The following is a 27,479-nucleotide window of genomic DNA, read 5'->3' on the forward strand; positions in this document are numbered from 1 at the left end:
CTATAGAGAATGTTTAGACCTGTACACCTGATGTTGGAAACTGCCCTAATTATCTCCGAACTTTAGTAATCAACTTGTGAACTGCTGTAGTGCCTAAATAGGTCTGCAAGCAGTATGATTTTTGGTTAGTGAAGAAATTGACTGGCCACCAGGTGGCACCCTACTAACAGCTAACTGCCCTGTATTTCTTGACCTTTCTTTAGTGACTCCTCCCTGATTTTGAGCTCCTAGCCTTTCTGTAGTCTATTTCAACCTCTACTTCATGTCCCAGTAGATTCTTATCTCACACTTCACTCTTCTAATAGGCTAAGTCTCTCCCTGCAACCCTCTCTACTTTCCTCAAGTCTCTCCCTGCAACCCTCTTTACTTTCCTCCTTAACTCTTCACACTTCTTCTGACCTTTACACCTTACTGATTGTTCTCCTTGACTTTTTTCATCTCTCTGACTCTTCCCGCTCCATTTGCCCTGCGGGCTCACTCCACTCCCCTACCCTACCCCCAATTTCCACCCCCCAGTGCTCCTATATTTATACATCACAAGCCACACCCCTTCCCCTAAGTATCCAATTACCAACCTAATTTCTCCTGAAACTTCACATACATACACACCTACACTTGTATCACTCTTCATAATACCCGCCCAAATAGCCTATTCTGACTCCAATCTATCTCATTAACAATCCCTATTTCTTGCTGTCATTCTATCTTTCTTTCTTAAAATGCCCTTACCTCACCAACCAAAACTAACAATCCCTGTTCTTTCACTTGCTATAATACCTATTCTATCTGTATCCTTTGTCCCTAACTTGTATGAAAATACTACAGGGAATCCCTCCATTCCCTAAAACAAACATGCAAGGCAATGGAACGTATCATCATGGAACTCATAAACAAAGACATTGGTAATCTTCAAACTCTGGACCCTACCCAGTTCGGGTTTGTAAAAGGCAGATCATGTCTCCTAAACCTGACTGACTTCTTTGAAACAGTCACCAAAGCCATAGATGAGGGTAAGGTGGCTCGCACAGCTTATCTAGATCTCGCCAAGGCTTTCAACACCATCCCCCACTCTGGAATTATAGATAAGCTCACTAAACTAGGTATAAATCCCTATGTCATAAGATGGGTTGCCAACTGGCTCATGGACAAAACCCACACTGTGAAAGTAGCAGACTCCAAATCCGACTTCAAACCGGTGACAAGTGGAGTATCACAGGATACAGTCCTGGGTCCTCTCCTGTCTGGTATCTACTTCTCTGAAGTACAGGCTAACACAGAAGGTCTTTGGCTAACAAAGTTTGCAGATGACTGCAAACTAGGAGCAATAATCGAAACTCCTAAAAATGTGGACATACTACAAAAGGGCCTCACTGAGACAGATGCCTGGTGTCAAAGCCATGGCCTCAAGCTCAATGCCAAAAAGTGTATTGTCATCCCCTTTGGTAAAAACTCTGTACCCAGAACTACCACATAAGTGGTAGTCTACTTAACCCCGAAAGTGTGATAAGAGACCTTGGTACACATGTGGACAGTAGTCTCTCCTTTGATAATCACATCACCACAGTGGTCAGGAAATCCTTCTACGTGGCTCACCTCATCACAAAAGGTTTCTCAACCAGAAAAAAAGAGGTAATTCTTCCCCTCTATTCATCACTCATTAGACCCATTATAGAGTACATGCTCCTTTTGGTATGTACCTCACAAGACATCTACAACAACAGGAAAGGCCACAGAAATACTTCACAAAGATGATTACTGGCCTCAAACAGATGCTCTATGCAGACAGTCTCAAAAAACCTCCAACATTACCCCGTCGTATATTACCTACTCAGAGGCGATCTCTGTCTAACATAAAAAGCTATGTCAAACCCAGAGCGTTGGACATGCTCCACTTAAAGAAATCCCAATCCCTCCGAGCTACACACACTAGAGACGTAAACCTTGTCACCACAATAAACAGAATATGCTGGAGGGATAGATTCCTGTCCCAGAGACTTCCCATACTCTGGAACAGACTACCTATCTATGTCAAACAGAGCTCCTCATTAGCACTCTTCAAGAAAAATCTTGATGATTGGATGGGAAATAGGAAATTCACCCCAGAGATCACTTCTGTAGCTCTGCTTGACAGGGGCATAGGAAAATAATTTTCTTGGGTGGCCAAAGCCAGGGTACCATTTTGGATAGGCTTACACAGGCCCTAGGGCTAATAGCGTAGTACCTACCTATGAACCTATGAACATTGCCTCTGAGTCAACCAAGCTCCCATAACCATGCTAACATCACCTCTACCTCAACCTACCTCTCACCATAGTATCATAGGTTAGCCCATATTACCTTCCAACAAGCCAGAAAGTCACAGAATAGTGTCTACAAACTCCTAAAGTTCTTACTTACCCTTCAACAACACCCTTTACTCCATGGTGATATTCGTTCCAACCCAGGACCATACAATATCACCCCACTCAAGCCCCACCAACCCCAGCCTACCACCCCCTTTACATCTACTAAAGATCCTAACTCTTTAGTCATAGGTCATCTTAACATACAGAGCTTAAATAACAAAATCAGCCAACTCCATGCTCTACTAGATACCCATTCCTTTGATGTCCTATATCTAACATAAACCTGGCTTAAACCAGTAACAAAGGATGAGGAAGTCATCCCACCAGTTTACAATATAATAAGCTTAGACCATACAACAAAAAGGGTGGTGGGGTAGCAATTCTGTTTAAGTCTGGGCTACAGGTTTCCATAGTAGATATACAACTACCTTTAGACAGTAATGCAAAAATCCTTATCCCTAAGATTCAGATCAATAATAACAAGTCCATTAAAAAATATGCTCCTACCTGCCTCCAGGCAACATCAACATCCTTGAAACCTTCCTCTCTTGGCTTTCCTCATCCATCCCACAAGAAACCATTGTACTTGGTGATTTTAACATTGACTGGAATACCTGTACCTCAGCCCAACCTACCCTCCATATAAATCTCTATTGCTTCTCACAAATTATCACCACACCAACCATAATCCATAAGCCCAGTAGAAAATAAAGCACCTTAGCCTGGATCCTAGTAAATAGCCACCCCCTCTCATATAAAGCAGATACCCTTCCTGATGATATAAGCAATCACTTCCTTACTTATATAATCAGGCAAAAAAACTTAATTCCTAACCAAACCATCTTTAAAACTACACGTAACAAAAATATTTTAATCCAGTCAGCTTCCAAGCTGAGCTGCAAGCCTATGACTGGTCTCCCTTAAAACAACTTCCACTTGAGGAAGCAGTATCCTATTTTAATTCCATATTCCTACAAATCCTGGAATACCATGCTCCTACTAGATCTATAAGAACTAGAAGTAAAGCCGCTCCATGGCTCACTAAAGAGACTAGACAAAAAATTATATTAAGAAATAAGATCTTGTCTAAATGGAGAATCACTAAAAACCTAACTGACCACCAGAACTATAAACAATTAAGAAATGCTACTAAAAAAATCAATACTTCTTGATAAAAAGAACTACTACTTTAAACTCCAACAAAAACATCAACAAAAACCACAAACTTTTTGGTCGGCTATAAATAAACTCTTACACCCAGGCCACACCAAGACTCCAACCCCTGCAGGTCTCTCCTTAAACTCTCCCAATGAGATTTCTTATGCCCTCAATACCTTCTTTGCAGAAACAGTACAATCTCTTGCTAATTCCTTACCTCCTGCTAGCTCTACCCTCCCATCCACCCTGACTAGCACACCCCCTTCCTTTCATTTAAAACCAGTTCCTACATCTCTCATCTTTACCCTACTTACCAAACTTAAACCATGTACCCCCTCAGCTGATCCTCTACCAGCGGAATATCTGCAAATTGCAGCAAAAGTACTATCCTACCCTATTTCCATACTTATCAATAGAACCATTACTGAAGGCTCTATCCCATCTCTCTGGAAAATCTCTCACATAATCCCACTTCACAAGGGTGGTAACTCAATCGAACTTTCGCCCCATTGCCTTACTCTCTTCCTCTAGCCAAAGTAATGGAAAAATGTATCCACTGACAACTACATGATCACCTTCTCCAAAATAACCTACTATCAGACTGTCAGCATGGCTTTAGGCCTTTCCATAGTACTACCACTGCTCTCTTACCATTCTCATAGGTTCATAGGTAGGTACTAGGCTATCGGCCCTAGGGCCCATACAAGCCTAGCCAAAAAATGTACCCTGGCTTTCGCCACCCAAGAAAATTATTTTCCTGTGCTCCTGTCGAGCAGAGCCACAGAAATGATCCCCGGGGTGAATTTCCCATTTCCCATCCAATCAAGATTTTTCTTGAAGAGTGCTAATGAGGAGCTCTGTTTGACATAGATAGGTAGTCTGTTCCAGAGTATGGGAAGTCTCTGGGACAGGAATCTATCCCTCCAGCATGTTCTGTTTATTGTGGTGACAAGGTTAAGCTCCCTACAGTGTGTAGCTTGGAGGGATTGGGATTTCTTTAAGTGGAGCATGTCCAACAGCTCTGGGTTTGACATAGCTTTGTATGTTAGGCAGAGATCGCCCCTGAGTAGGCGATATGCGATGGAGTAAAGCTGTAGTTTTTTGAGACGGTCTGCATAGGGCATCTGTTTGAGGCCAGTAATCCTCACTGTGAGATATTTCTGTGGTCTTTCCAGTTGTTGTAGATGTCTTGTGAGGTACATACCAAAAGGGGCATTGTACTCTATAATGGGTCTAATGAGTGATGAGTAGAGGGGGACAATGACCTCTTTTTTTCTGGAGGAGAATCCTTTTGTGATGAGATGAGCCACGTAGAAGGATTTCCTGACCGCTGTGGCGATGTGATTATCAAAGGAGAGACTACTGTCCACCTGTGTCCCAAGGTCTCTTATCACATTTTTGGCATTAAGTAGACTACCAGCTATGTGGTAGTTCATGGGTACAGAGTTTTTACCAAAGGGGATGACAATACACTTTTTGGCATTGAGCTTCAGGCCATGGCTTTGACACCAGGTATCTGTCTCAGTGAGGCCCTTTTGTAGTTTGTCCACATCGTTAGGAGTTTCGATTATGGCTCCTAGTTTGCAGTCATCTGCAAACTTTGTTAGCCAAAGACCTTCTGTGTTGGCCTGCACTTCAGAGAAGTAGATACCAAACAGGAGAGGACCTAGGACTGAACCCAGTGGTACTCCACTTGTCACTGGTCTGATGTCGGATTTGGAATCCGCTACTTTCACATTGTGGGTTCTGTCCGTGAGCCAGTTGGCAACCCATCTTGTGACATAGGGATTTATACCTAGTTTAGTGAGCTTATCTATAATTCCAGAGTGGGCGATGGTGTCGAAAGCCTTGGCGAGATCTAGATAAGCTGTGTGAACCATTTTACCCTCATCTATGGCTTTGGTGACTGCTTCAAAGAAGTCAATCAGGTTTAGGAGACATGATCTGCCTATTACAAATCCAAACTGAGTAGGGTCCAGAGTTTGGAGATTACCAATGTCTTTGTTTATGAGTTCCATGATGATATGTTCCATGGTCTTGCAGACCAGGCTCATCAGGCTAATGGGGCGGTAGTTCCCGGGGTCCGTCGTGGCTCCCCCTTTGTGGAGTGGGATAACTGTCACGGTACACCATTCAGTGGGTACAAAGCCTGAGGTGAGGCTATGATTGAACATGGTACTTAGGTAGGGTGCCAGTTCATTCTGTAGTTCATGTAGAACACAACCTGGGATATTGTCAGGTCCCATGGATGCTGTGGTCTTGGCTTTGGAGAGTGTGTTTTGTTACCTGTATAGCTATGATTATAGGAACTTTGCATTCTTCCGGTATAGAGATGGGCCCTCTAGGGGGTGAGAGGGGAGTAAAGTTAGCACTGAACCTATCTGCTAGGATGTTAGGAATATCAGTTGGTTCTGTATATTTAGTGCCATTATGCTGTAACTCAGAGCAGATCTGAGTGTTCCCATTTAGATTCTTGACATAGCTATAGAATGCTTTGTGGTTGTCTTTAGAGTCAGTGGCAATTTTGTTTTCGTAACTAGCTTTGGAGGATTTTATGAGGGATCTCAGCTTCTTACTGAGGTTGACCAGGGAGTTCCTCCAGTCATGGGATTTTACTTTTTTTGCAACAGTTTCTTTCTTCTGTTGTAGAGTTTGTTTATGACAGAGGACCACCAGATTGGCTTCCTTTTTTGGAGGATAACATCTTGGTTCTATTAGGGATAGCATGATCCATGCACTCGTGTAAGTGCTTATAAAGTGCATTTGTGTAGGATTCGGCAGTCATACCTCTATTGTCCGTCTGCATGAGTGTCATGAAGTTTGCCACTTCTGTCTTAAGAAGTGTGAAGTTGGCTTTTGAGAAGTTTTTTACAATGGTTTCCCTAATTGGGGCTGGGGGTGGGATGTGGATGTCTAGGCTGATTAGCTTGTGGTCAGATCTGACCAATGAGGAATTGACTTGTGGTGTGGAACACCAGTTTCCCATGTTGGTAATGACCAGGTCTAGGATATTGCTGCCCCTGGTGGGGGTGTGAATAAGTTGATCCAAGGCATTGGAATTTATGAATTCTAGAAAACGTTCAGCAAAAGAGTTGGTACATGAGTAGTTTTCCCAGTTAATGGTGGGGTAGTTGAAATCGCCCATTATTAGGGTGTTGGGTTGTACCCTAATACTTTCCAGTGTATCAAGAAATGAGGAATGTGAATCCTGGGGCATGGTGGGGGGTCTGTAGCAAGCTACAATTTGGATTGCGGTCTTGCCTAGAGTTAGTTGCACTTGGATAATCTCGGATGCATTATGCTGTGCAACTAGCCTGGAGGTGTGGATATCCTTAATGAATATGGACACGCCTCCACCTTTAGTGCTTCTGTCTGGGTTAGGTGGCCAAAAGGTGTGGTATGAATTGAAGCCTGGTAATGCAGGGGTGCTCTCTGGAGCTTTGAACTAGGTCTCTGTCACTGCACAGATGTCATTGTTCTCCATTTTAAGGAGTGCCTCGAGTGAGTGCATTTTGAGGTTTAGACTTCTAGCATTGAGTAGCATTACCCTCAGATTTTGCTTCCTTGTACCTGTTACGATGGTGAATTTGTCATTTGAACCTTGCCTAAAAAAGGCACTATAGGGGTGACAAGAGCCTTAGCCAATATCCGGAATCCTAAGGGCGACAGGTGCAGGCCATCTCTGGCAAAGCATCATGGACTGTCGATCATGTCGTCCCAGGCAGACAAATACTGGATCCCCTTAGAATGACACCAGAAGCTTAGCCAATTGTTGAAGTCAATCATTTTGTCCTTGTACTGTGGTATCATTCTGGGTGATGGCAGGATGCTACTCAGGGTTAGGGTCATACCTGCATGGGATGCAAGATCGGAGAGCTCCTCCATGTCTCTTTTCATGTAGTCCAGGGAGGTACGTCTCAGGTCATTCACACCAACATGGACAATGACAGTGTCATATTTGTACTTATTGTGGAGTGACCTGAGTGCATGCATTGTGTGGCGGATCCTGGCACCTGACAGGCAGCTGACAGTACCTTTCTCCTTGTTTAGTCTGGTGAGTGGAACATCAGTGTGCCTGACTATAGAGTCACCTATGACTAGAGTGTTGGGTAAGTTGTTATGCCTTATGGGCTGTGGTTGAGTGGCACACTGAGTTTGTGGGCTATGTGTCATTTGGGTTGTGTTGGGGGTTGGAGTTTGCTTGTCTTTATACTTTGGATGTCCATTATGCTTGGGCAGGTTTTTATTGAGAGCCTCCGCGAATGTAGGTGCGTGTTTTGTGTTTCTATGTGTGTGTTTTGGTGGTGTAGGTTTTGATTGACTATGTGATGAGTGTGGTGTGGTGCAAGTGTTTACCTTCTCCTCTTGACTGTCTAGTCCAGTCTTGGGTGAAGAGAGCTTTGCTTCCAGTTTGGCTATATAAGTGCATCTCTCACAGGTTGTAGTGTTGGGTGGTAGGAGGAGAGGGTTGTCTGTGTACATGAGGCAGTTGCTGCATTGCCCCAAGATATCCAGATTCATCAGGTAGACAGGAGAAATCACTGGGAGCTGACCCGTAGACATGCCTGGATAAGTGCTTATTTATTAAGTAGTAAAAACTGCTTTCCACTAGACAAGTGAGGAAAGTTGAGTGCTGTAGTAATTTGCAGCTTACGTAGTGCTTACAATGAGTTCTGAACAAGTGCTGAGTTCAAAGAAACAGATTTGAGTGCTGAAACTAGAAAACTGGCTAGCTATAAGCAAAAAAAACTAAGCTAGAAGGCTTCCCTCCAACACAGAAGGGCTTGGAGGCTCAGAAGCCTACAAACAGTCTATACCACTTAACAGGAAAGGCAGGAAACAAGCTTAAAATTTATTTATTTATTTATTTATTTTCTGTTTCCCAGATGCTCTCTTTGTACACAGTAGGAGTGCCTGAAATCAAAATATGATCTCACTGCACTCAGTTGAGTGAGCAAATGAGATGGGCCCAGAAGGAGTATCCAAACACAAATTTACAAGAGGGGCGGGCAGTTTCAAGGCCACTAAGATTAACACTAAACAAACATCGTAACAATAATAAGCTCTCTGCTGCACTCTTTATTGACCCTTTTAAAGCCTTTGATATGGTGAACCATCAAATACTTCTAAATATACTAATAAACACTCTCATTCAGCTCACAGGCACTATAATGATTCAAGTCCTATTTAGAAAATAGACAGCCAGCTGTCCTCTGGGGCAATGACCTTTCCACTCATCTTCCTATTATTCTAGGGGTCCCACAAGGTTCTATTCTGGGACTTCTCCTTTTCCCGATATTCATTAATGATCTGCATTTAAATATTCCCCAAGCCACCTGCATTCAATATGCAGATGATTCTACACTAGTGTGTACTGCCCCCTCAGCTGCTGAACTTCAAACCATTACTCAAACTATATTTAGCTCAGTGGAGAAATGGCTCCTACAACAATGCCTCCTACTAAATGCCAAAAAAATGAAACTATTACTTTTTACTCCAACACTAAAGTCCTCTCCTATTCATCTCACTGTCAAGGCCAATAATGGTACTATCATTGCACCAGACCCAACTACCAAACTATTAGGCATAACAATTGATCAGCATCTTAACTTTGACTCGCATATTAACACAACCATCAAAACTGTTAACAGAAAACTTGGCTGTCTCTACAGAATAAAATCTTTTCTTACCCCTGAAGCCAGAACTACCATTGCCCATACCCACCTTATCTCTACCATCCTCTATAACTCACCCATTTAGATCAATCTTTCCAAAAGTAACCTTAGTAAATGGCAACTTCCTATAACAACAATGCCAGATTTGCCAGGATTACTGTTTTCACCCTCCTTCAACAACCTAACCTGATTATTAAGCCTCTCTTTGGCTTTAAATTTTCAAGTCTTCTAGTGTCTGCAAACTAGCCTGTAGTACATATAATTGGACAATGACCCCTGGTCCAGGCACCTGTATTTCAGCTTTGAATGTATACTATGTTTTACTTGAGTGTATCATTCTGAACAAACCTAATAATTAATTTTAATCTATCTTAATATTCCTACTCTTCTACATGTCAAATGTCAACCCCTTAACCTGGACATTTGCTTCTAGAACTACTGTATTACTAAACTGTGTACCCATGATTCTTTTCATGAAGTTTCTACAATTGTTAACCTACAGAAATAACGTATATTAATGTTTTGATGTTTTTTTTGTCGTTTCATTAATTCTTTGTAATATTGTTATATTAACATAGTTTGGAGCTTATCTCCCCGGGCCTCTACTGAAAATGGACATGTATCCAGTTAGACTAGCCCGGTCAACAAATGTAAAATGAAATAAATAAAATAAAAAGATACATTACTTAGTTTACATAAACTGCTTGAGCCTCAAAAGCAAATCTGGATTAAATGTTGCACAAAATCAATTTTTCTTAGCAAATATTTCATATCTAACTATAAACTCAGCTTGGTCTCAAAGACTGAAAGTAATAATAATAAGGTGTTGTTTAATTGCTCAGGAAAATTGAAAGGAATCATGAAGGTAAGATCCACCTGGCAATGGTCACCTTGGAAATAAGTTTACCCAAAACAGGTTTAGAAAATCACACAAACAACTGGTCATATTTACGAAAGGTTTGGGTCCTGTGTAAATAGAACCGTAAGTGTCTATGAACATCCAACAAATGCAACTTGTATTCAATTTTGCTTGTAAAATTTGAAAAGAAAACATGTAAATTGATAGTTTGATTGATATTACCCTCCGATGCTACTTTTGGGAGAAAAGAAGAATTGGTGCAAAGAGAAACCCTGTTCTTGTGGATAATCATGTATGGGACATTGACAGACAATGCCTGAAGTTCTGAAACCCTCCTAGCAGAGGTGATAGCCACTAGAAATGCTGTCTTCCAAGACAAAAATTTAAGATCTGCGGATGGTGCAGGTTCAAATGGAGGAGCAACCAACACTTGAAGTACCATAGTAAGGTCCCACGGGGGAATGGGATATTTGACCAGAGGACGTAAGATAAAGGTACCATTAATAAAAGCTTTGACAATCTCGAAGAGGCTAAAGAAGCAGAATCCTCACCCACATGAAAATGACAAATGGTGGCTAGTTGAAACTTGACAGTAGATGAGTTAGCCCCTTGTTGAAAAATATTTGCCAAGAAGTCAAGGATAGCTGGAATGGGAGCCGTGAACAGATCTTGAGAAGCCCAAAAGGAAAAAACGCTTCCATTTGCTGCAATAAATCTTCTTGGTGGACGACTTATGAGCTGCCACCAGAATAGACCTGAACAAAGAAGATAATTCAGAAGTTCTAGCAATTAATGGAACTGGAGCAGCCAAGCTGTGAGGCTCACAGTGTCCAGATTCAGATGAAGGAACCTTGAGGGGTGCAAAATGAGATCCTGAATGGGATCCAAGATCCAAGGAGGAGCTAGAAGATGGAACCAAAGCTAGAAGATGGAACCAAAGGAAGGGAAACCATACCTGGTGAGGCCAAAATGGGGCAATGGGGATCACTTTACTCCCCGGTTAACAAGCCTTCTGTAGGAACTTTGGAATGAGGGGTACAGGAGGATAAGCATAAAGAAGACCGGGAGGCCAAACATAGACTAGATCACCTCTGGGAGACTCCACCACTGGGGGGTTCATAGCAAAGAACTCGCTGCATTTCATGTTGGAAGGAGATGCGAAGAGATCGCAGCAAGGCTGACCCCACTCTAGAAAGATCTGCTCCACTACTGAAGAATTCAGAGACCACTCATAAGGCATCAGGATAGTCCAGCTTAGTTTGTCCGCTAGAATGTTGGACTGCCCCAGAATATGTGTTGCTACCAGAAAATGACCGGTGGAGATCACCCATTCCCAAACTCTCATGGCCTCGTGACAAAGGGGGTAAGATCTGGTCTCTCCCTGTTTGTTGATATACCAGACCACTGACATGTTGTCTGACTAGATTGCAATGGTTCCCAGAGGTAGAAAGGCATGAAGGGCCTGCAACGGTAAAAGGACCGCCCTCATCTTCAGAACACTGATATGCAAACTGGTCTTGATCGGGGACCAAATGCCTTGGACTGTCCTCCCCAAACAATGCCCCCCCACCCTAGCTGGGAGGCATCCGTGGTCACTGTGGCTTGGGCAGGGGCTGGAACAAAAGGTCGTCCCTCCAAGATTTCTGAAGACTGCATCCACCATAGAAGGAATGACCTACAGACTCTGCTGATGTGCATCGGGTGTGACAATGGAAGATCCAACAAAGACCATTGCACCGCTAGAGTCCACTGTAGTACTCGCATATGTAATCAAGCACACAGAAGAAGTATTATCGTCACTGCCATAGAATCTGGACCCCTTAAGACTGACTCTGTTGAGGGAAGGTGAGATCGGTAAATGAAGGCGACATGCGTCCTTAAATTTTGAACTCTCTCAGAGGTCAGGAAAACTTTTGTCTGTAATGTGTCTATCCATGCTGCTGGACAGGGTTCAGAAGAGATTTGGCTGTGTTGATTGTAATCCCTAGATAGTGTATAAGTTGTAGGAAATAGTCTCTGGTCCAACAAAGTAGAGGCTTGGTGGGAGCAGTAAGGAGCCAATCATCCAGGTAAGGGTAGACCTGAATCCCCTGAAGCCTCAGGTGAGCCGCTACTACAGGTGAACACCCTGGGGGCTGTGGTGAGACCAAAGGGTAGGGCTCGAAACTGATAATGATTGGCTCCTAGCCAGAAGTGGAGAAACCTCCTGGAGCTTCTGTGCATCTTTATATGATAGTAGACTTCCTGGAGATTGAACGATCACATCCCATCCCTCTCTTGCAGGTACGGCATGATGAACTGTAAAGTGACCATCCAGAACTTCTCATTGGCAACTGACAGGTTCAAAGTAGACAGGTCCAGAATGGGCCTTAAGTCCCCCATCTTTTTGGCACCAAAAAGAACCTGGAGTAGATGCCCGATTTGGACTGATCTTGGGGGGACGGTTCGATGGCTCATTTCTTTACCAACTTTGAAACCTCTAGCACTGCTGTCCCCCTTTGCATGGGTGGATCATCTGGGAGGTCTTTGTAAGGTATAGGGAGAACCACAAACAGGATTGAATAGCCTCTGGAAATTATCTGAAGCACTCAATGGTCTGATGACACAGACTCTCATGCTGTCAGGTGCAAAGACAGGCGACCCCCCCCCCGACTGCCTCCAAAGCAGAGCAGTCGGGCAACCCCTCAGGGGTGTTGTGCAGGCCTGTCTGAGAATGGTTATTGAGACCCAAAATTCTTCAGACCCCCTCTGCTGGTGTCTATCCTGTCCCCCTCTGCCTCTAGCAGAAGAAGGGCCCTGAGTGTCCTGGGAATATTGAGACTTCTGGAACCACATTTTCTTTTGCCCTCGCTGGTTTCGGGAAAAGGATCTTTGAGGCTTCAAGAAGCAGATTCCGATGGCAGACAGTGTCTTCTCATCTTTCTCACTCTGGACCAAGGTGTCACAGAAGGTCTTACCAAAGAGGGAAGATCCATCATCCAGGGCATTCGCAAAGGATGCCTTGAAGGGTTCCATGAACTGACGGAATCTGAGCCAGGCGTTACACCTCATGGACATGCCGGACCCAGCTGCCCTAGCCCCTCCTTCAGTCACATGTGAGAGGAGTCGCATAGACGTATTTGAAACTGCTGTCAAGGTAGCCATCCTCACAGAGAATGTAGCTCTGTCCTCCTGTGACATGGACTATGGGTGAGAATCAGCCAGTTTCTTAACCAGGTCGCACTGTAGTCAAGTAGCATGGGCCAGATAGTTCAGCTCCCTGAAAGAAAAGGTCACTGATGCATAAACCCGCTTCCACAGGCGATCCATCATCCTAGACTCATGGTCAGGAAGATGGACAGAGGAACTCTTCTGGGCTAGTTCCTTCTTGGTGGTGGCTGCTACCACCATAGCATCTGCAGGGGACCCTTTATTCCAAGCCGGTATGTCTGCAGGGGGGCTCAATATTTTGTCTGGGCATTTAGAGATTGGTTCCACAGTGTCCGGTTCCTTCCAAGCCCGTGAGGTGGCTAAGTCCACCAATGGATCCGCATGAGAGGGGACACCCAGGAAGTAGACGGGCCCATGCTGAAAGCCTCCAGGAACATGGATTCATCTGAGGAAGGTTTTGGTGTGGACCAACCTCCCCGCTGGTGCAAGATTTCCATGATGTCTCCGAAGGAGACATCTTCAGGAGGTGATCTGGGGAAACCTTCCCCATCATCCAAATCAGTGTCCTCAATGAGGGACTCCAGGGAGGAGTCCAAGTGCCTCCTCTTGCACGTATGCTTACGAGGAACCTCTCTGGTGGGGCTTTCCAGAGGGAGCTCGCAAACCACTTGTACTTCAAGGGAAACTGCCTGGGGCTCCTTGAGCACTGGCTGTCCCTGTGGTAAAATGATGGGATTCACACACAAAGCAGGAGTTGTGGCAGAGTCTGGAGATATAGTCAGAGGCCTCGATCCATTGGAGAGAACCCTTTTCACAATGTTGAATGCCAAGGGAGAGCGAGCTTCCTGGGACACCGTTAAGGGAACTGCTCTCCTCGGATCTGACGTGGGAATCGGAGCCAGTGGAGCTCCGAGGAGGGGGTTGTGGCCCAACAAGGTCGAAGCCAATGGAAACAGCTCCACCTCCATGGATCTGACACCCAGGCTCTGGCTCCGAGAGCCACTTGGATCCAAACTAGTCAGATCAGACATACTCCAGGCAGCTGCCGGCATTGAGAAAACAGGTACCGTCAGTGATGACCCCCTGACTAGGGGAACTCTCGGATCCATGTACTCCAAAACCGGGGTCCAGATCAGAGAAGGAGATATAGGTGTAAAAAAAGGAAGAAGCTCTCCCCTCCAGAGAGAGACGGGGCCGGCAAGACTCCCATCTGAATTTGTGTGCAAATAAATCTCTGCATCGTTTTATCCATGTCAACTTTAGAAAGACTGTGGGTGGACTGCGAAGAAGCCATGGACTCCGACCTGGCAGTTAAGAGAACTGAGGCTCTAAAGGGGGGTCTGGGCTCCTCTGGCTCTGGAGAAAATCTAGTAAATCGGAGCTGAGGGGAGTGACGGTGCCTAGACTGAATTCTGGTTGGAGGCTCTGTCGGAGCCGAAAGGTCCAGGGACTGCTTTCTTTTGTCAGATCTATGCTCTCTCTCCTTCTCTCTGCCTTTTCTATGCTCCGCTTCCACAGGCTTAGAGGCAGGAGGATGAGTCCCAGCCAGGGAGGGAGGAGAAGCAAGGACAGGAGTTGAAAGAGAGGCGGTCACAGCCGCAGTTGTGACTGAAGCAGAAGAGGAGGCGGCCGCCTTCATAGAAGGGAGCAGGCCCTTCAAAACTAGTTTCGCCCTACGATCTTTAAGGATGCATGGGTTAAAACCTGCACAAATACTGCAGTTAGAAGATAAATGGGCCATACCCAAACAAAGCACACAAAAAGAGTGTGGCCATCAGCAGGGGACAATTTGTGGCCACACTCAGTGCATCTTTTAAACACCCATTTAGGGAGATCAGCCATTTCTTATTTTTTTCTTTATCTCACTAAAGAAGAAAAAACTTTTGAGAGACACACTCCACTCACCACACACTCAGACAAGCACACAGAAAGCTGAGGGGGGGGGGGGTGGGAAAGTCTAACTACTACAAACTACCTAAAACTAAGAGAACAATACCTACACTTGATGCACCAGTGAAGGGGAGGAAGGGAGGAAACCTAGGCTACTGGCACACACACAAAAAAACACTAATAACTTTTGAAAAAGACCTACTCACAACTTGGAGCTCAAGAATCACAATGTGTTGGAAGCCATGGCAAACGAGATCTGAGGGTTGGAAGGTAATGGTGGTGTATTATGGGTAGGGGAGGAGCTTGGAGCTCAGAGCAGATGCTTGTGAAGTTGCCAGCTCGGATCTGATACGGATCCGATACCCACAGGTTGAAGATGAAATGAAGTAAACTACTTCAGACTGAATGTTAATCAGTCTGTGTGGCCCTAGCACCCCCCCCCACCCAAATTCAGGCATACTGAGATAGCCTGAAAAATATCAAACAGAGACTTGTTGCCCCTCATTTGCCTCTAAACCAGTCAAGACCATATGGAACATGCATGGTAAATAATGTGCCCACTGAATGCTTGATAGAAACTGGTGCTGCCAAATCTGTATAGAAAGTATAAGAGTTTTATGAGATCATTAAATCATGAGAAACTGTAAATCTAGTTGGTGTTTCTAACCAAATAGTTTCACACCCTGTATCCCAGCCTTTATCAGTTGTCCTAGGTCTTATTTCAGGACAATATATTTCCCTTTTAAGTACCTCTGCTCCAGTAAACTTGCTTGGAAAAGATTTATTGTGTAAATTAGGTTGTACATTATATTTTTCATCCAATATAGTATTTTTAAAGGTACCAGTAAAAATGAACTTCCTTTAGTTGGTCTGTTAGCTGAACTAACACAGGTTATTAAAGCAGAAGTAAACCCTTTGCAGCAAAATATCATTCAGTCTGTTCCTCCCTCCTTATTTGCATCACATTCTAATGAGGTGGGTCAAATACACACACACACACACACACACACACACACACACACACACACACACACACACACACACACACACACACACACACATACATCATATCCAGTAAAAATAAATGTGGATCCTAGTAAACCTTTACCTCAAATACCACCATACCTTTGTGTCTGGAAGCAGAAGAAGGAATTGTTCCAGTCATTACGTCTTTATTAGAACAGGGAATGATAATAGCAACCAGCAGTGAATGTAATATTCTCAGATTACCTGTTAAAACACCAGGGAAAGAAATGTACAGACAAGGACCTAAGAATAGTAAATACAGTAGTCAAAGTTAGTTTTCCAGTTGTTTCAAACTCAGCTACTATTCTCTCTTCCAGTGGAATAGATAGGCTACTTGGAGACCATGGTGAGAATTCCATTTTGGTGCCCCTCCCCACAAGTACCGAATAAACACAAAAAAGACAACATGAACAGCAATATTTTAAGCAATTTCCTTAAGAAAATGCATGGTAGTACATTGCAAAATATATTATTCTAGCACCTTCCTAAGTTTATATTTTCTACTTTGCCTGTGTGATCCACCATTTGAATTTCAGACTTAATAATCCTTCAGAAAATGCATACTGTTGCAAACCACATTATTCTAGCACCTTTCTATGTTTATAAAAGCAACATTTTAAACTTTGCCCCGATATCATCCCCCAACTTGAAGCCATTACATAATGACACATACTAGAGTTTTAGACTTCATACCATTCAAAAAATGCATACTAGTGCAAAGCATATTATTCTAGCAACTTTCTAAGTTTCTAACAGCAACATTTTAAACTTTGTCCCTGATATCATCTTCTCAACTTGAAGCCACTAAATAATGACAGATGTAACAGTTTCAGACTTCATATCCTTCAGAAAATGCATACCAGTATAAAACATATTATTCTTGCAACGTTCTAAGTTTATAACAGCAATCAGTATTTTAAACTTTGCTCCTAATGTAATTAGACATTTGAGTTTCAGACTTACTAATCCTCCAGAAAAGGCATACCATTGCAAAACACATTATTCTAGCAACCTGAAAAAAGTGAACCACATTTTACACTTTGTCCCTAATATGATTCTCCCTAACTTGAAGTCACTAAATAATGACAGAAAATGTTAAGTGTCAGACTTCATATTCTTCATAATATGTACATTATTGAAACCAAATTCTACCAACTTTCTAAGTTTATATCCTCCCTCAAACCTCAAATCACTAACTAAGACAGTGGAGTGGTACAGCGGTAGCATTGTCACCTCACAGCAAGAGGTTATCTAGTTTGATTCTCGGCTGGGGAGCCTTCTGTGCAGAGTCTGTATGTCCTCCCTGCATTCATGTGGGTTTCCTCCAGGTGCTCCGGTTTCCTCCCATGTTACAAAGACACGCATATGGAGCTGAAAATCGGCTTTATTCCAGGTTGGACATTCCCGGGAAACAAATGTTAAATAAATAAAATGGCAGGCATTTGACTTTCATACTTCATACCTCTCAAAAAACGCTCAGTGCCCACATGTCACTGTCCTGTTAAACTACTTGTCCTCTACAAGCAAGTAATAAAGGGTTAATGAGCACAGCCTGCTTTATAACTATCAGCATGTGTTGCAAATTGGTCACATACGTTGACCTCTATTTGCTCCATTATTGACTACATAATCTACATCAGAATATGAAAAAGAACAGCTCACTGTAACCTCAAAAGAAATCTAGAAACTGTAGCCTACAAATTTCTTCTGTCAAAACAGATATCCTATAGAGTTAGTGACAGCCTTATAATATGTTATCTTACCAGTACCAGATGTGCTTGCCACTTTATGTGCCATACCAGACCAGTGGTGGGCTAGTTATTAAGGAACATTTTTTTTTCAGACAACCCACAAACTCCAAACAAGGTCTGCCATCCAGTAACAATTAAAATAAGTAATAAAGACTAGCATCCTACAAAATTCAAAAAAGAGAATAGAGCAAGTATGTAGGTAGATATGCACTACTGCTCTGTCACTGTGGGCATCAATAATTGGCAGCCATCTTCTCTACCGTGCCCCTCCAGCCACCTACCCAATTAGAAGCTTTTTCGAGCAGTGCCTGAGCTTCATCCCTTATGTAAAACATAGGGATGAGCAGATTACCTTGTAAGGTGACATCTAAAGAAGGCATGGAGCAGACAGGATGCACAGTACTGCAATTAAGCTAAATTAAATTAAAAAATGAAGAGTAACATTTTTTCAGCATTTTTATTTGAACTTCACCCTCTTTAAGCTAGTGGTGCCCCTTTTGCCCCACCCTTTCTATGCTACTGGTATCTTGTATTCCACCAAGTGATTGCTACTTTACAATAATTAGTCTATGTTCAGCTTTTTTTCCTGTTCCTATCCATTTGGATATTAGGTACCCGTTTGTTTTTACCTATAAATGCAAATAATACACCTGGACAAGGTTATCTCAGGGATATACTGAATTTTTCTCTGTTTTTTTCTCAGATTTTATAAGCCAGTCTAGATACTATTTCTTTCAAGGGTGGTTCTGTTCTAATTCAGTTCATAGATGATTTGCTTCTGGCATTCCCCACCATGGAATCAAGCAAAAAAGACACCATCCAGTAGCTAATTTCCGTAATTCAAAAGGGACATAATGTGTCCAGAAAAAAAAGTACATTTATGTCTGCCCCAAGTACATTTTGGGGCCATGCAGGTAAGTGCTCAGTCTCTGCCTTTTGAATTGAGGTTATCCTAAAAACCCCAAGAGCAGCTACCATTTCTCAAATAAGAACTTTCCTGGGTAGGACTGGCTATTGTAGTCAGTGGATCCTGGGATATGCCATTTTTCAAACCCTTACAAAAATTTGACACACTTGAATACTCTAGAGGCCTTTCCATGGAAATCAGAAATAAAATATGCCTTCATGAAACTAAAATGAGCACTTGCAACTGCTCCATATTTAGAACTGCCAAGTTATAAAAAAATCATTCAGACTGTGTGTGAAATAAATAATTTTGCACAAGATGTATTAACTCACCTCTGTGAAAATAAGTACCATCACATAACTAATTACAGTAAAGCACTAGACCCAATAGCTGCTGGATTCCAGCTTTGCCTCAGAACAGTAATTGCAGTAACTATAATAATGGAACTTTCAGCCCCATCAAGCTGTAGATGCTTTATTTTTGGAAAACAAGACTCAGCAGCTATCATCTGCCAACATGGGTGCCAGAACCATAGAGCCAGGTGGAGGGGGAGCCCCTCCCATATTTACAGCTGCAAGACCTGTCGGAAAAAATTAATGAAGAGGAGTTTTCATGCTAACGTGGATTTGTGCGCAGAAGTTAAACTAACTAAACTAGCTGTTCTTAGTCTCTTATTGCTCTGTGTTATTATGCTGCCACTGCTCTGTTGGTGCTGCCAGAGTCATGCCAGTAAGGAGAGTTTTCTTTGCAGGAATGTGTGTGTGTGTGTGTGTGTGTGTGTGTGTGTGTGTGTGTGTGTGTGTGTGTGTGTGTGTGTGTGTGTGTGTGTGTGTGCGTGTGTGTGTGTGTGTGTGTCTGTGTGTGTGTGTGTGTGTGTGTGTGTGTGTGTGTGTGTGTGTGTGTGTGTGTGTGTGTGTGTGTGTGTGTGTGTGTGTGTGTGTGTGTGTGTGTGTGTGTGTAAAATGCCACAGTTAGGTATACCTAGTGGTTAGTGTTACTCAGGTTCAAACAAGAGCCTGAATTCTCTACCCACACCACTTGTGATTCAGGGAGTTGAGTCCATAGCTCTCAACTGTCCAGATTTTAACAGAATATTTGGCTCATTTGGCTAACCCCCCACCTAAACACGCTGTTCACCCTCAGCCTCTCCACAGGCTACGTGCCCATAGAATGGCACACAGCAATGGTTATTCCGTTCCACAAAGGAGGAGCCACAACTGACCCTGGTAACTATCGCCCCATAAGCCTGACTAGCCTGGTCTGCAAGGCTATGGAGTGCATCATCATGGAACTCATTAACAAAGACATTGGGAACCTCCAAACACTTGACCTGACCCAGTTCGGCTTTGTTAAGGGCAGATCATGTCTACTAAACCTGGTTGACTTCTTCAAGACAGTTACCAAGGCCATAGATGAGGTAAAAGTGGTTCACACAGCCTACCTTGATCCCGGCCAAGGCATTCGACACCATTCCTCACTCGGGTATTATAGAAAAACTCACCAGCCTGAACATAAACCCCTACATCACAAGATGGGTTGCCAACTGGCTTACAGACAGAACTCACATGGTAAGAATAGCAGGCTCCAGGTCTGACTCTAAACCAGTCACAAGTGGTGTCCCACAAGGCTCAGTTCTGGGACCCCTACTGTTCAGCATATATTTCTCAGAAGTACAGGCAAACATAGGAGGACTATGGCTAACAAGTTCGCCATTGACTGCAAACTGGGAGCCATAATTGACTCTCCGGCTGACACGGACATCCTCCAAAAAGGCCTTACTGAGACAGACATCAGGTGTCAAAGTCATGGCCTCAAGCTAAATGCCAAAAAATGCATAGTCATCCCGTTTGGGAAAAACAAAACACCCACGAATTACCACATAGGTGGCAGCCGCCTTAATACAGAAGAGGTAATAAGAGATCTGGGGACCCAGGCAGATAGTAATCTCTCCTTTGACAATCATATTGCCAAAGTAGTTAGGAAATCCTTCTATCTGGCCCATCTAATTACTAAGGGGTTTGCATCTGGAAATAAAGAGGTTATAGTGCCCCTCTGCTCGTCACTCATCAGACCCATCATAGAGTACAATGCCCCATTTGGGATGTACGTCACAAGACACTTCCAACAGCTTGAAAGACCACAAAAGCACCTCACCAAGAGGATTACTGGCCTCAAACATATGTCCTATGCAGCCCAACTGAAAACACTCCGGCTGTACTCAGTGGCATATCGCTTACTCAGAGGTGATCTCTACCTGACTTACAAAGCCATGTCCAACTCAGAACTGATAGACATGCTCCACCTAAAGAAATCCAAGTCACTGCGAGCCACATGCTCTAGTGAGCTAAACCTCGCCACAACAATAAATAGAACATGCTGGATGGATAGATTCCTGTCACAGAGACGCCCCATGCTTTGGAACAAAATTCCTAACTACATTAGGCAGAGCCCCTCACTACCACTCTTCAAGAGAAGCCTTGACGAGTGGATGGGTAACAGAAAGTACACCCCTGGGATCACTTCATTGGCTCTGCTTGACAAAGGCTCAGTTAATTAATCAATGGGGCAGTGAAAGCCGACACACTCTGGCTAGGCTTATAAATGCCCTTGGGCAGATAGCCTAGTACCTACCTATGAACCTATGAACCTATACTTTTGGTCTGTTCCTCTTAAAATTTGTGGTTTTCTGGCAAATCAGTGAGAACTAAATTCACTAAATATTGATAGCCCTTTAAGTTTCAGTCTTCCTATCTTTCAGGAAATGCATGGTAACACAAAACACTTTATTTTAGCAACTTTCTAAGATTATGCAAGCAATATTTAAAATGTGCCCCTGGTTTGGGGCCTTTGCCTCCCCCCAAATAAATTTTAGCTTTTTCCAGATTGCTTGTGCTGCGAAGCTGAGAGATTTAGTTGAGTGTCAAGTCGATTTTACAAGGAGCTGGGAGCTTCAGGGGAAGAGAAGTTTAGTGCTACTTATGCTAAGTTGTTTGGATTGTTAGTAGCACAATAGGTAGCATACTTTCTTTTGATGCAGAAGGCTGTGGGTTCTACTCCCACAGTATGCAGATAGATCACTGATACTGTACTGTGTTGTGTACTTTAAAGGGAGTGGATGTTGCAGTCCTATGAATGTCCTCCTTTGGAGGAGTTACCTAGCAATTATGTTTCTGTTATCAGTTTGCCATCCATTTCCCATTGCGAAATTACTACCTTAGCATTTTTTTAATGTAGCATAGGCAATTCATTCTTCAAGGGCAACAGGCACTTGATTTGTAGATGAATCAATGAAATATAAAGTTGTTTGCTAGCATCAACCTCTTCATTAGTTACAGATCCCTTTAATGTGTAATTATTTAGATGACTTACTTCTGCAGAGATTTTGCATATTTACTGATATTGGTGGATTGTAATGACAGAAGTTTGAGTTGCCTTTTATGGTTGACATTTTCCGAAATGGGTAGTATTGTCATTATTGGTTCATACATTTTGTTTCATTGCTTACTAGAAGACTGTTCCAAACTACAAATTTAAAACACATTCTAACAAGTGGTGCTGTATTATACAAGGAATATAATTTAATACAATCAGGTTAATACAATCAGGAAGGTGAATCAAAGAAAGTATAAATGTATGCTTGCTCACAGGATGCAGGAGATCAAAATAGGGGAAGAGACCAGTCACTAATGGATTCCCCCAGTATTCGGTGCTGAGACTTTTTCTGTTTGGCATATACATCTCAAAAGTAGAAGGAAATACCAAAGGGCTTTGGCCAACTAGGTTTGAGATGACTGCAAGCTAGGAGCAGTTATTGAATCCCCAAATTACTTAGCCATCATGCAGGAAGGCTTGTCCAAACAATAACTGGTGCCAGAATCATGAACTGAAACTAAATGTGTAATTTCATTAAAAAACAAAAACAGTGCTGTGTTTTCATCCCACATATTTCAAAATTTATATTGGACCATATAATCCAACTTAGTCATATTGTCATTGAACTTCACTGACAAAAAATGGACTCTAAAATCTTGGCTTGGGACTTTGAAAAAAATATTTTACATAATATTGCTCATATTAGGTTTTATAATAGGCTCATACATTGTTTAACTGTTTATTAAAATTGTTTATTCTGTACTGCAAAGGAAAATGCATTAAACAGTAATCAGAAAAAAAACTTAAAAATGTATTTAAAAGTGCAAAAACAAAATGAGAAAAAAAATATATATAATAAATATAAATATTAATTATATGTCTTTACTGAGAAATAAGACAAAGGAGAGAATTCTATGCAGTGGAAAGTTTAAAAACCTAGGTTCAATCCCAAGACCTGCTTAATGTGAGCAAGTAAATATGGCATTATTAAAAAGCATTGTTATGTAGTAAAAAGTACAATCTTCATTTTAAGTCAAAATGTGCATTTTTATTGCTTCGATAACTTAGAAACTATATTGTAGGCTTAGTAACATGCAATATGTGTGTGTGTATATATACATATATATATATATATATATATATATATATATATATATATATATGGATTTGTATCACTTGACTGAAAGACCATTTCACTGACACCCATTTCACTGAGACCAAATCACATAAAGTTAATTTCACTGAAAGTTAATTTCACCTAAAACTCATTTCACTGACAAGAAGTACTCTAAGGCAAATCAAAGGTATATGTCCTTTTCCCCACTGTAGTGTGATCCTGGTGTTAGTATATATAGTTAAGAGGGGTGTGGGGGGCACAGCCCCCACATTGGGGTGTGTGTAGGGCATAGCCCCCACTTAATTTGGTTTTCTGTCTGGTTTTGCATTCTTTGTTAAAACTGAAGTAGGTGGGGGGCTGTGCCCCCCACACTTCCACTAACTATATATACTAACATCAGGATTGCACTACAGTGGGGAAAATGACATATACCTTTGACTTGCCTTAGAGTACTACTTGTCAGTGAAATGAGTTTTAGGTGAAATGAACTTTAGGTGATTTGGTCTCAGTCAAATGGGTGTCAGTGAAATGGTCTTTCAGTGAAGCGATACGAATCCATATATATATATATATATATATATATATATATATATATATACACATACATACATACATATCTACACATATATGTAAATGTGGGTGTGTCTATGTGTGTGTGTGTGTGTGTTTATGTATAATCTGTTTTAATTTTTATGGATTTTTCCAGGCAAGAAAAAATTATGCTTTATTTATTTATTTATTTATTTTTTTATATTTTCCATTTATCATTGACAAAAACATTTCATTATTTGATAAGCAACTTTAATGACCTTACTAAGAAATAAGAAAAACATTTTTTAACTAACAACAAATGCTTGGAAAAATATTCTCCAGCATGATTTATTTTGTACTGTATTCCGAAGTTAAAGTACATGTGAATTATTGGCTGAATCAAATAAGCTACATTTTTTAGCTGTATAATTAAATGAAATATTCAATATCCTGTATTTAATTGAAGTGTAAGAACAGATAAAAATATCTATTCTTTTCAGCTATGTATATATACTATGTACTGTTCAAATTTCAATGTTTATTAGGGATTTTACCAGATATTCTGGTATTTATTAATTCTTTTTTACTTCTTTTTTTATTAATTTCTTATCTAATAAGAAAGGTCCATCCTTTGTATGAAAAAGGAATGGAAAAAATGGTTCCAAAATTATCTATCAGAACTTATCAATAATTTCAAAATTCTAGTAAGTGAAGCGGTACTGTCCAGTTACTGAATAATGGACAGATAAAAAAAATTAAAAACATGCTCTCAAAACCTTATAAAATGGCCTGTTTTGAAAGCCTAGTAGTGCTCATTCCAGGGTCAGATCATGCAAAGTAGCAATGTAATCCCCCTCTCTCACTTTTACAGTGACTCCTTTGGATCTTTACACATTTCATTACTTTGGTTCTCCGTCAACATTATGATCTTTTTTTGTTTTGGTACTCCTGTTCCCACTCTCCTACAGCTGGCGTACTCGTAACTACTCCTTCACTGTAATGCCCCTTTGTTTTACTTTCTTTCTTTGACAACCGTTACTTGTCACATGCGCACACACACATGCACACACACACGCACACACACACCTAGCCTATATTATATCACTTCTAATCTAGTCATGTTTGTAATTTCAGTTGTAATACCTCTCTGGCTGCTTAACCCAGTCTTTTTATTATGCTTTATTGCTTGCCACCCTTACTATAGTAGATTTCTGATTACAGTTGCTGTACCTTTAATTTGTATGCTGATGTTGCTTTATCTAACCTCTTCTTGTGTGACCACTTATGACAACCTTATGACAACCTATATCTAGTGGATATACCTTTCTCATTTAATATTTATTTTGAGAATATTGTAGCTGCTGATACAAATTGTTTTCAGATTACATCCTTATGTTATAGATCACCTGATCTATAATAGACGCATTTTATCATCAGCTGACATATACTTTTATGTGTACTGCTGCAACTGTTGATATGAATTCATTTCATATATATTGTTTTCCAGTCTATGTTGAATCTTTTCTTACTTTACTTCAAATATTGTTTGTACTTGTATGTTTTGAGAACTTTCTTCACAGAACTCTGATAGAAAGGGGTCTTGCATGACCCAATTGCACCTTTCCAGTAAATAAAAGTAAGTAAATAAAGAATTAAATACATCAACATGTGGTGAGATTTTTTTAAGAATATTAATGAGGTAAGGTATAACCCAGTAGCTGAATATTGTTGTAAAACTGAGGCTATAATATATGTACTGAGATGTCCTTGTAACCTTTTCTACATGGGGGAGTAAAAGAAATGTTAAAATAAGAGTAGAGGAACATTCAAGGGATATTAAAAACAAAAAAAAAAGTGAAAGTCCCTTAAAAGCCCACTTTAATTCATACATGGAGGGGAAAGTAACTGTTTAGAAGGTTCTATTTTAGAGCAGGTTAAACTAAAGCACATAATAATTTACTTTTAAAAAATAAGTTATTCTATAAAGAAACTGTGCTGATTAAAATATGGTATGCTGACACCTGCTGGACTGAATGTTGAATGCAAATGGAATTTTTTTATTGTGATATTTTATGTTTCGATTGGATGATTTTTTTATTGATGTTAATTGCTAACAGTATTTAATAAGATGCTTGATTGTTGTGTGTTGACTCCTTGAAGGCCTGTGTGCCGAGGCCCTAGAGTTTTGTTTGTGTCTTTTAGCTTTTCCCGGTTAGGGGTCACCACAGCGGAACTCCGGTCCGCTAATGATTGGTAGTGGATTTTTACATACTGGGCTACCAGCCCTGATGCACAACCTTCAATGAAGGCACGCCCCATTCACGTATGCCTCCACACAGAAGATGCTCTAGCTGAGAATCGAACAGGACAACGTCTTGCTGTGAGGCGACAATGCTACCGCAGCACCACCACCACAGTTACCACTGGGGCCAAGGCCAGAGAGTTATTGTTTACTAATGCTTTCTGCATCACTGGCTCTGTGTCGATATACTAATGATAACTGCTTACCTTCTCTGTAAATATGGACGCTCCATGAGAAGCCGCTGCTTTAGCAATGGACATGGAAACACTTCCCATTCCACCTTCCACATAGCCCCAAGCAGCTCTGTGACCCTCCAGCTCTCCCATCACATGGTGCAGCAGTACATACCTGCAAGGGAATGCAAGTGCTGTTAGATAAGATAACCTTCTGTTGCCAAAATTTTCTGCATAAAGTATCACATGATTCTACATGTTGGCTCCACGCAATAGCAAATGAAAAACGACTGTAATTTTTGCATGCACTCTTTCTGTCTTTCTGTATCTCATTTCTCTCTGCCTGTATCTCTATCTTGTTATTTTTATAATTGTTCTGCTCTGTGTTGTTCTGTCATATGTCTTATTATAAATGTTTGCTAATACCTGCAGTTCATGGCATTTGATATATAGCCAAGTTCTCTTCAACAGTAACAGCCTAAAGCTGCAACCAAACACACCCATAGCAGTGGTTGAGTGTGGGGTTTAAGGCTCACCTTTGACTTGTGCTCACAAATCTGAATAATTACTACTGTAATATTGTTCCTTATGATGAACATTATGGTGTGCTTGAACATTCTTAATAGTGTTTTGCTTTCTTACAGTAAGGTCTATAACTTCATTTCAGCTGCTCCTATTTAAGAAAATGTTGAGTGCATTATGTGAAATAATTATTGTTAATGTAAACGTTATGATCCACTTCAAACAGCAAAATAAGGAAAGTGAAATATTTACTGTAATGTATTAATATTTTAACCATGTAAGTGAACTGCCCCAGACCTATCTTGTTTCAGCAGCAACACTGGCCATAAGTGCCAGGATAAATTCAATATGCATTTATATGAACGCTTTAGAGTAAACTATTAAAAGGATTTTTTGGAAGGAAACTACGGCACCTGGAGGAAGCCCATGCAAGCAAGGGTTGGGCATGCAAAGTCTAGACAGACAGTGACCAGACATCAGGATTGTCCCCTCAAGCACTGAGACAGATATATTAACCACCACCATGCTGCCAACAGGTCCACTATTAAATGTCGAGTAATAACCAGACAACTAGTTGTAGTTTCATCCAACCATAACAAATAAGTACTTTTTCCAGAGAGAAAAGACCTCCCTAGCCACCACACCCACTTACTTACGTATATCAAGTCCATGCTCACACTAGCATTGACTGAAAAAAAGAA

General features: G+C 41.5%; 1 protein-coding gene across 3 annotated transcripts in view; it reads right to left on the minus strand.

The window, feature by feature from the left end:
- PYROXD2 (pyridine nucleotide-disulphide oxidoreductase domain 2) overlaps positions 1-27,479 on the minus strand; it is a 374,632-nt gene that overhangs the window by 120,455 nt on the left and 226,698 nt on the right. For all 3 annotated transcript variants that reach the window (XM_044056825.1, XM_044056823.1, XM_044056824.1), the window contains one exon: positions 26,290-26,431. In XM_044056825.1, the coding sequence (XP_043912760.1) occupies positions 26,290-26,431 (142 nt within the window). The remainder of the gene's footprint in view (positions 1-26,289; positions 26,432-27,479) is intronic.

Source organism: Protopterus annectens, chromosome 14.part0 (genome assembly GCF_019279795.1).
Source record: "Protopterus annectens isolate FY-2018-M chromosome 14.part0, PAN1.0, whole genome shotgun sequence".
Lineage (NCBI taxonomy): Eukaryota > Metazoa > Chordata > Ceratodontiformes > Protopteridae > Protopterus > Protopterus annectens.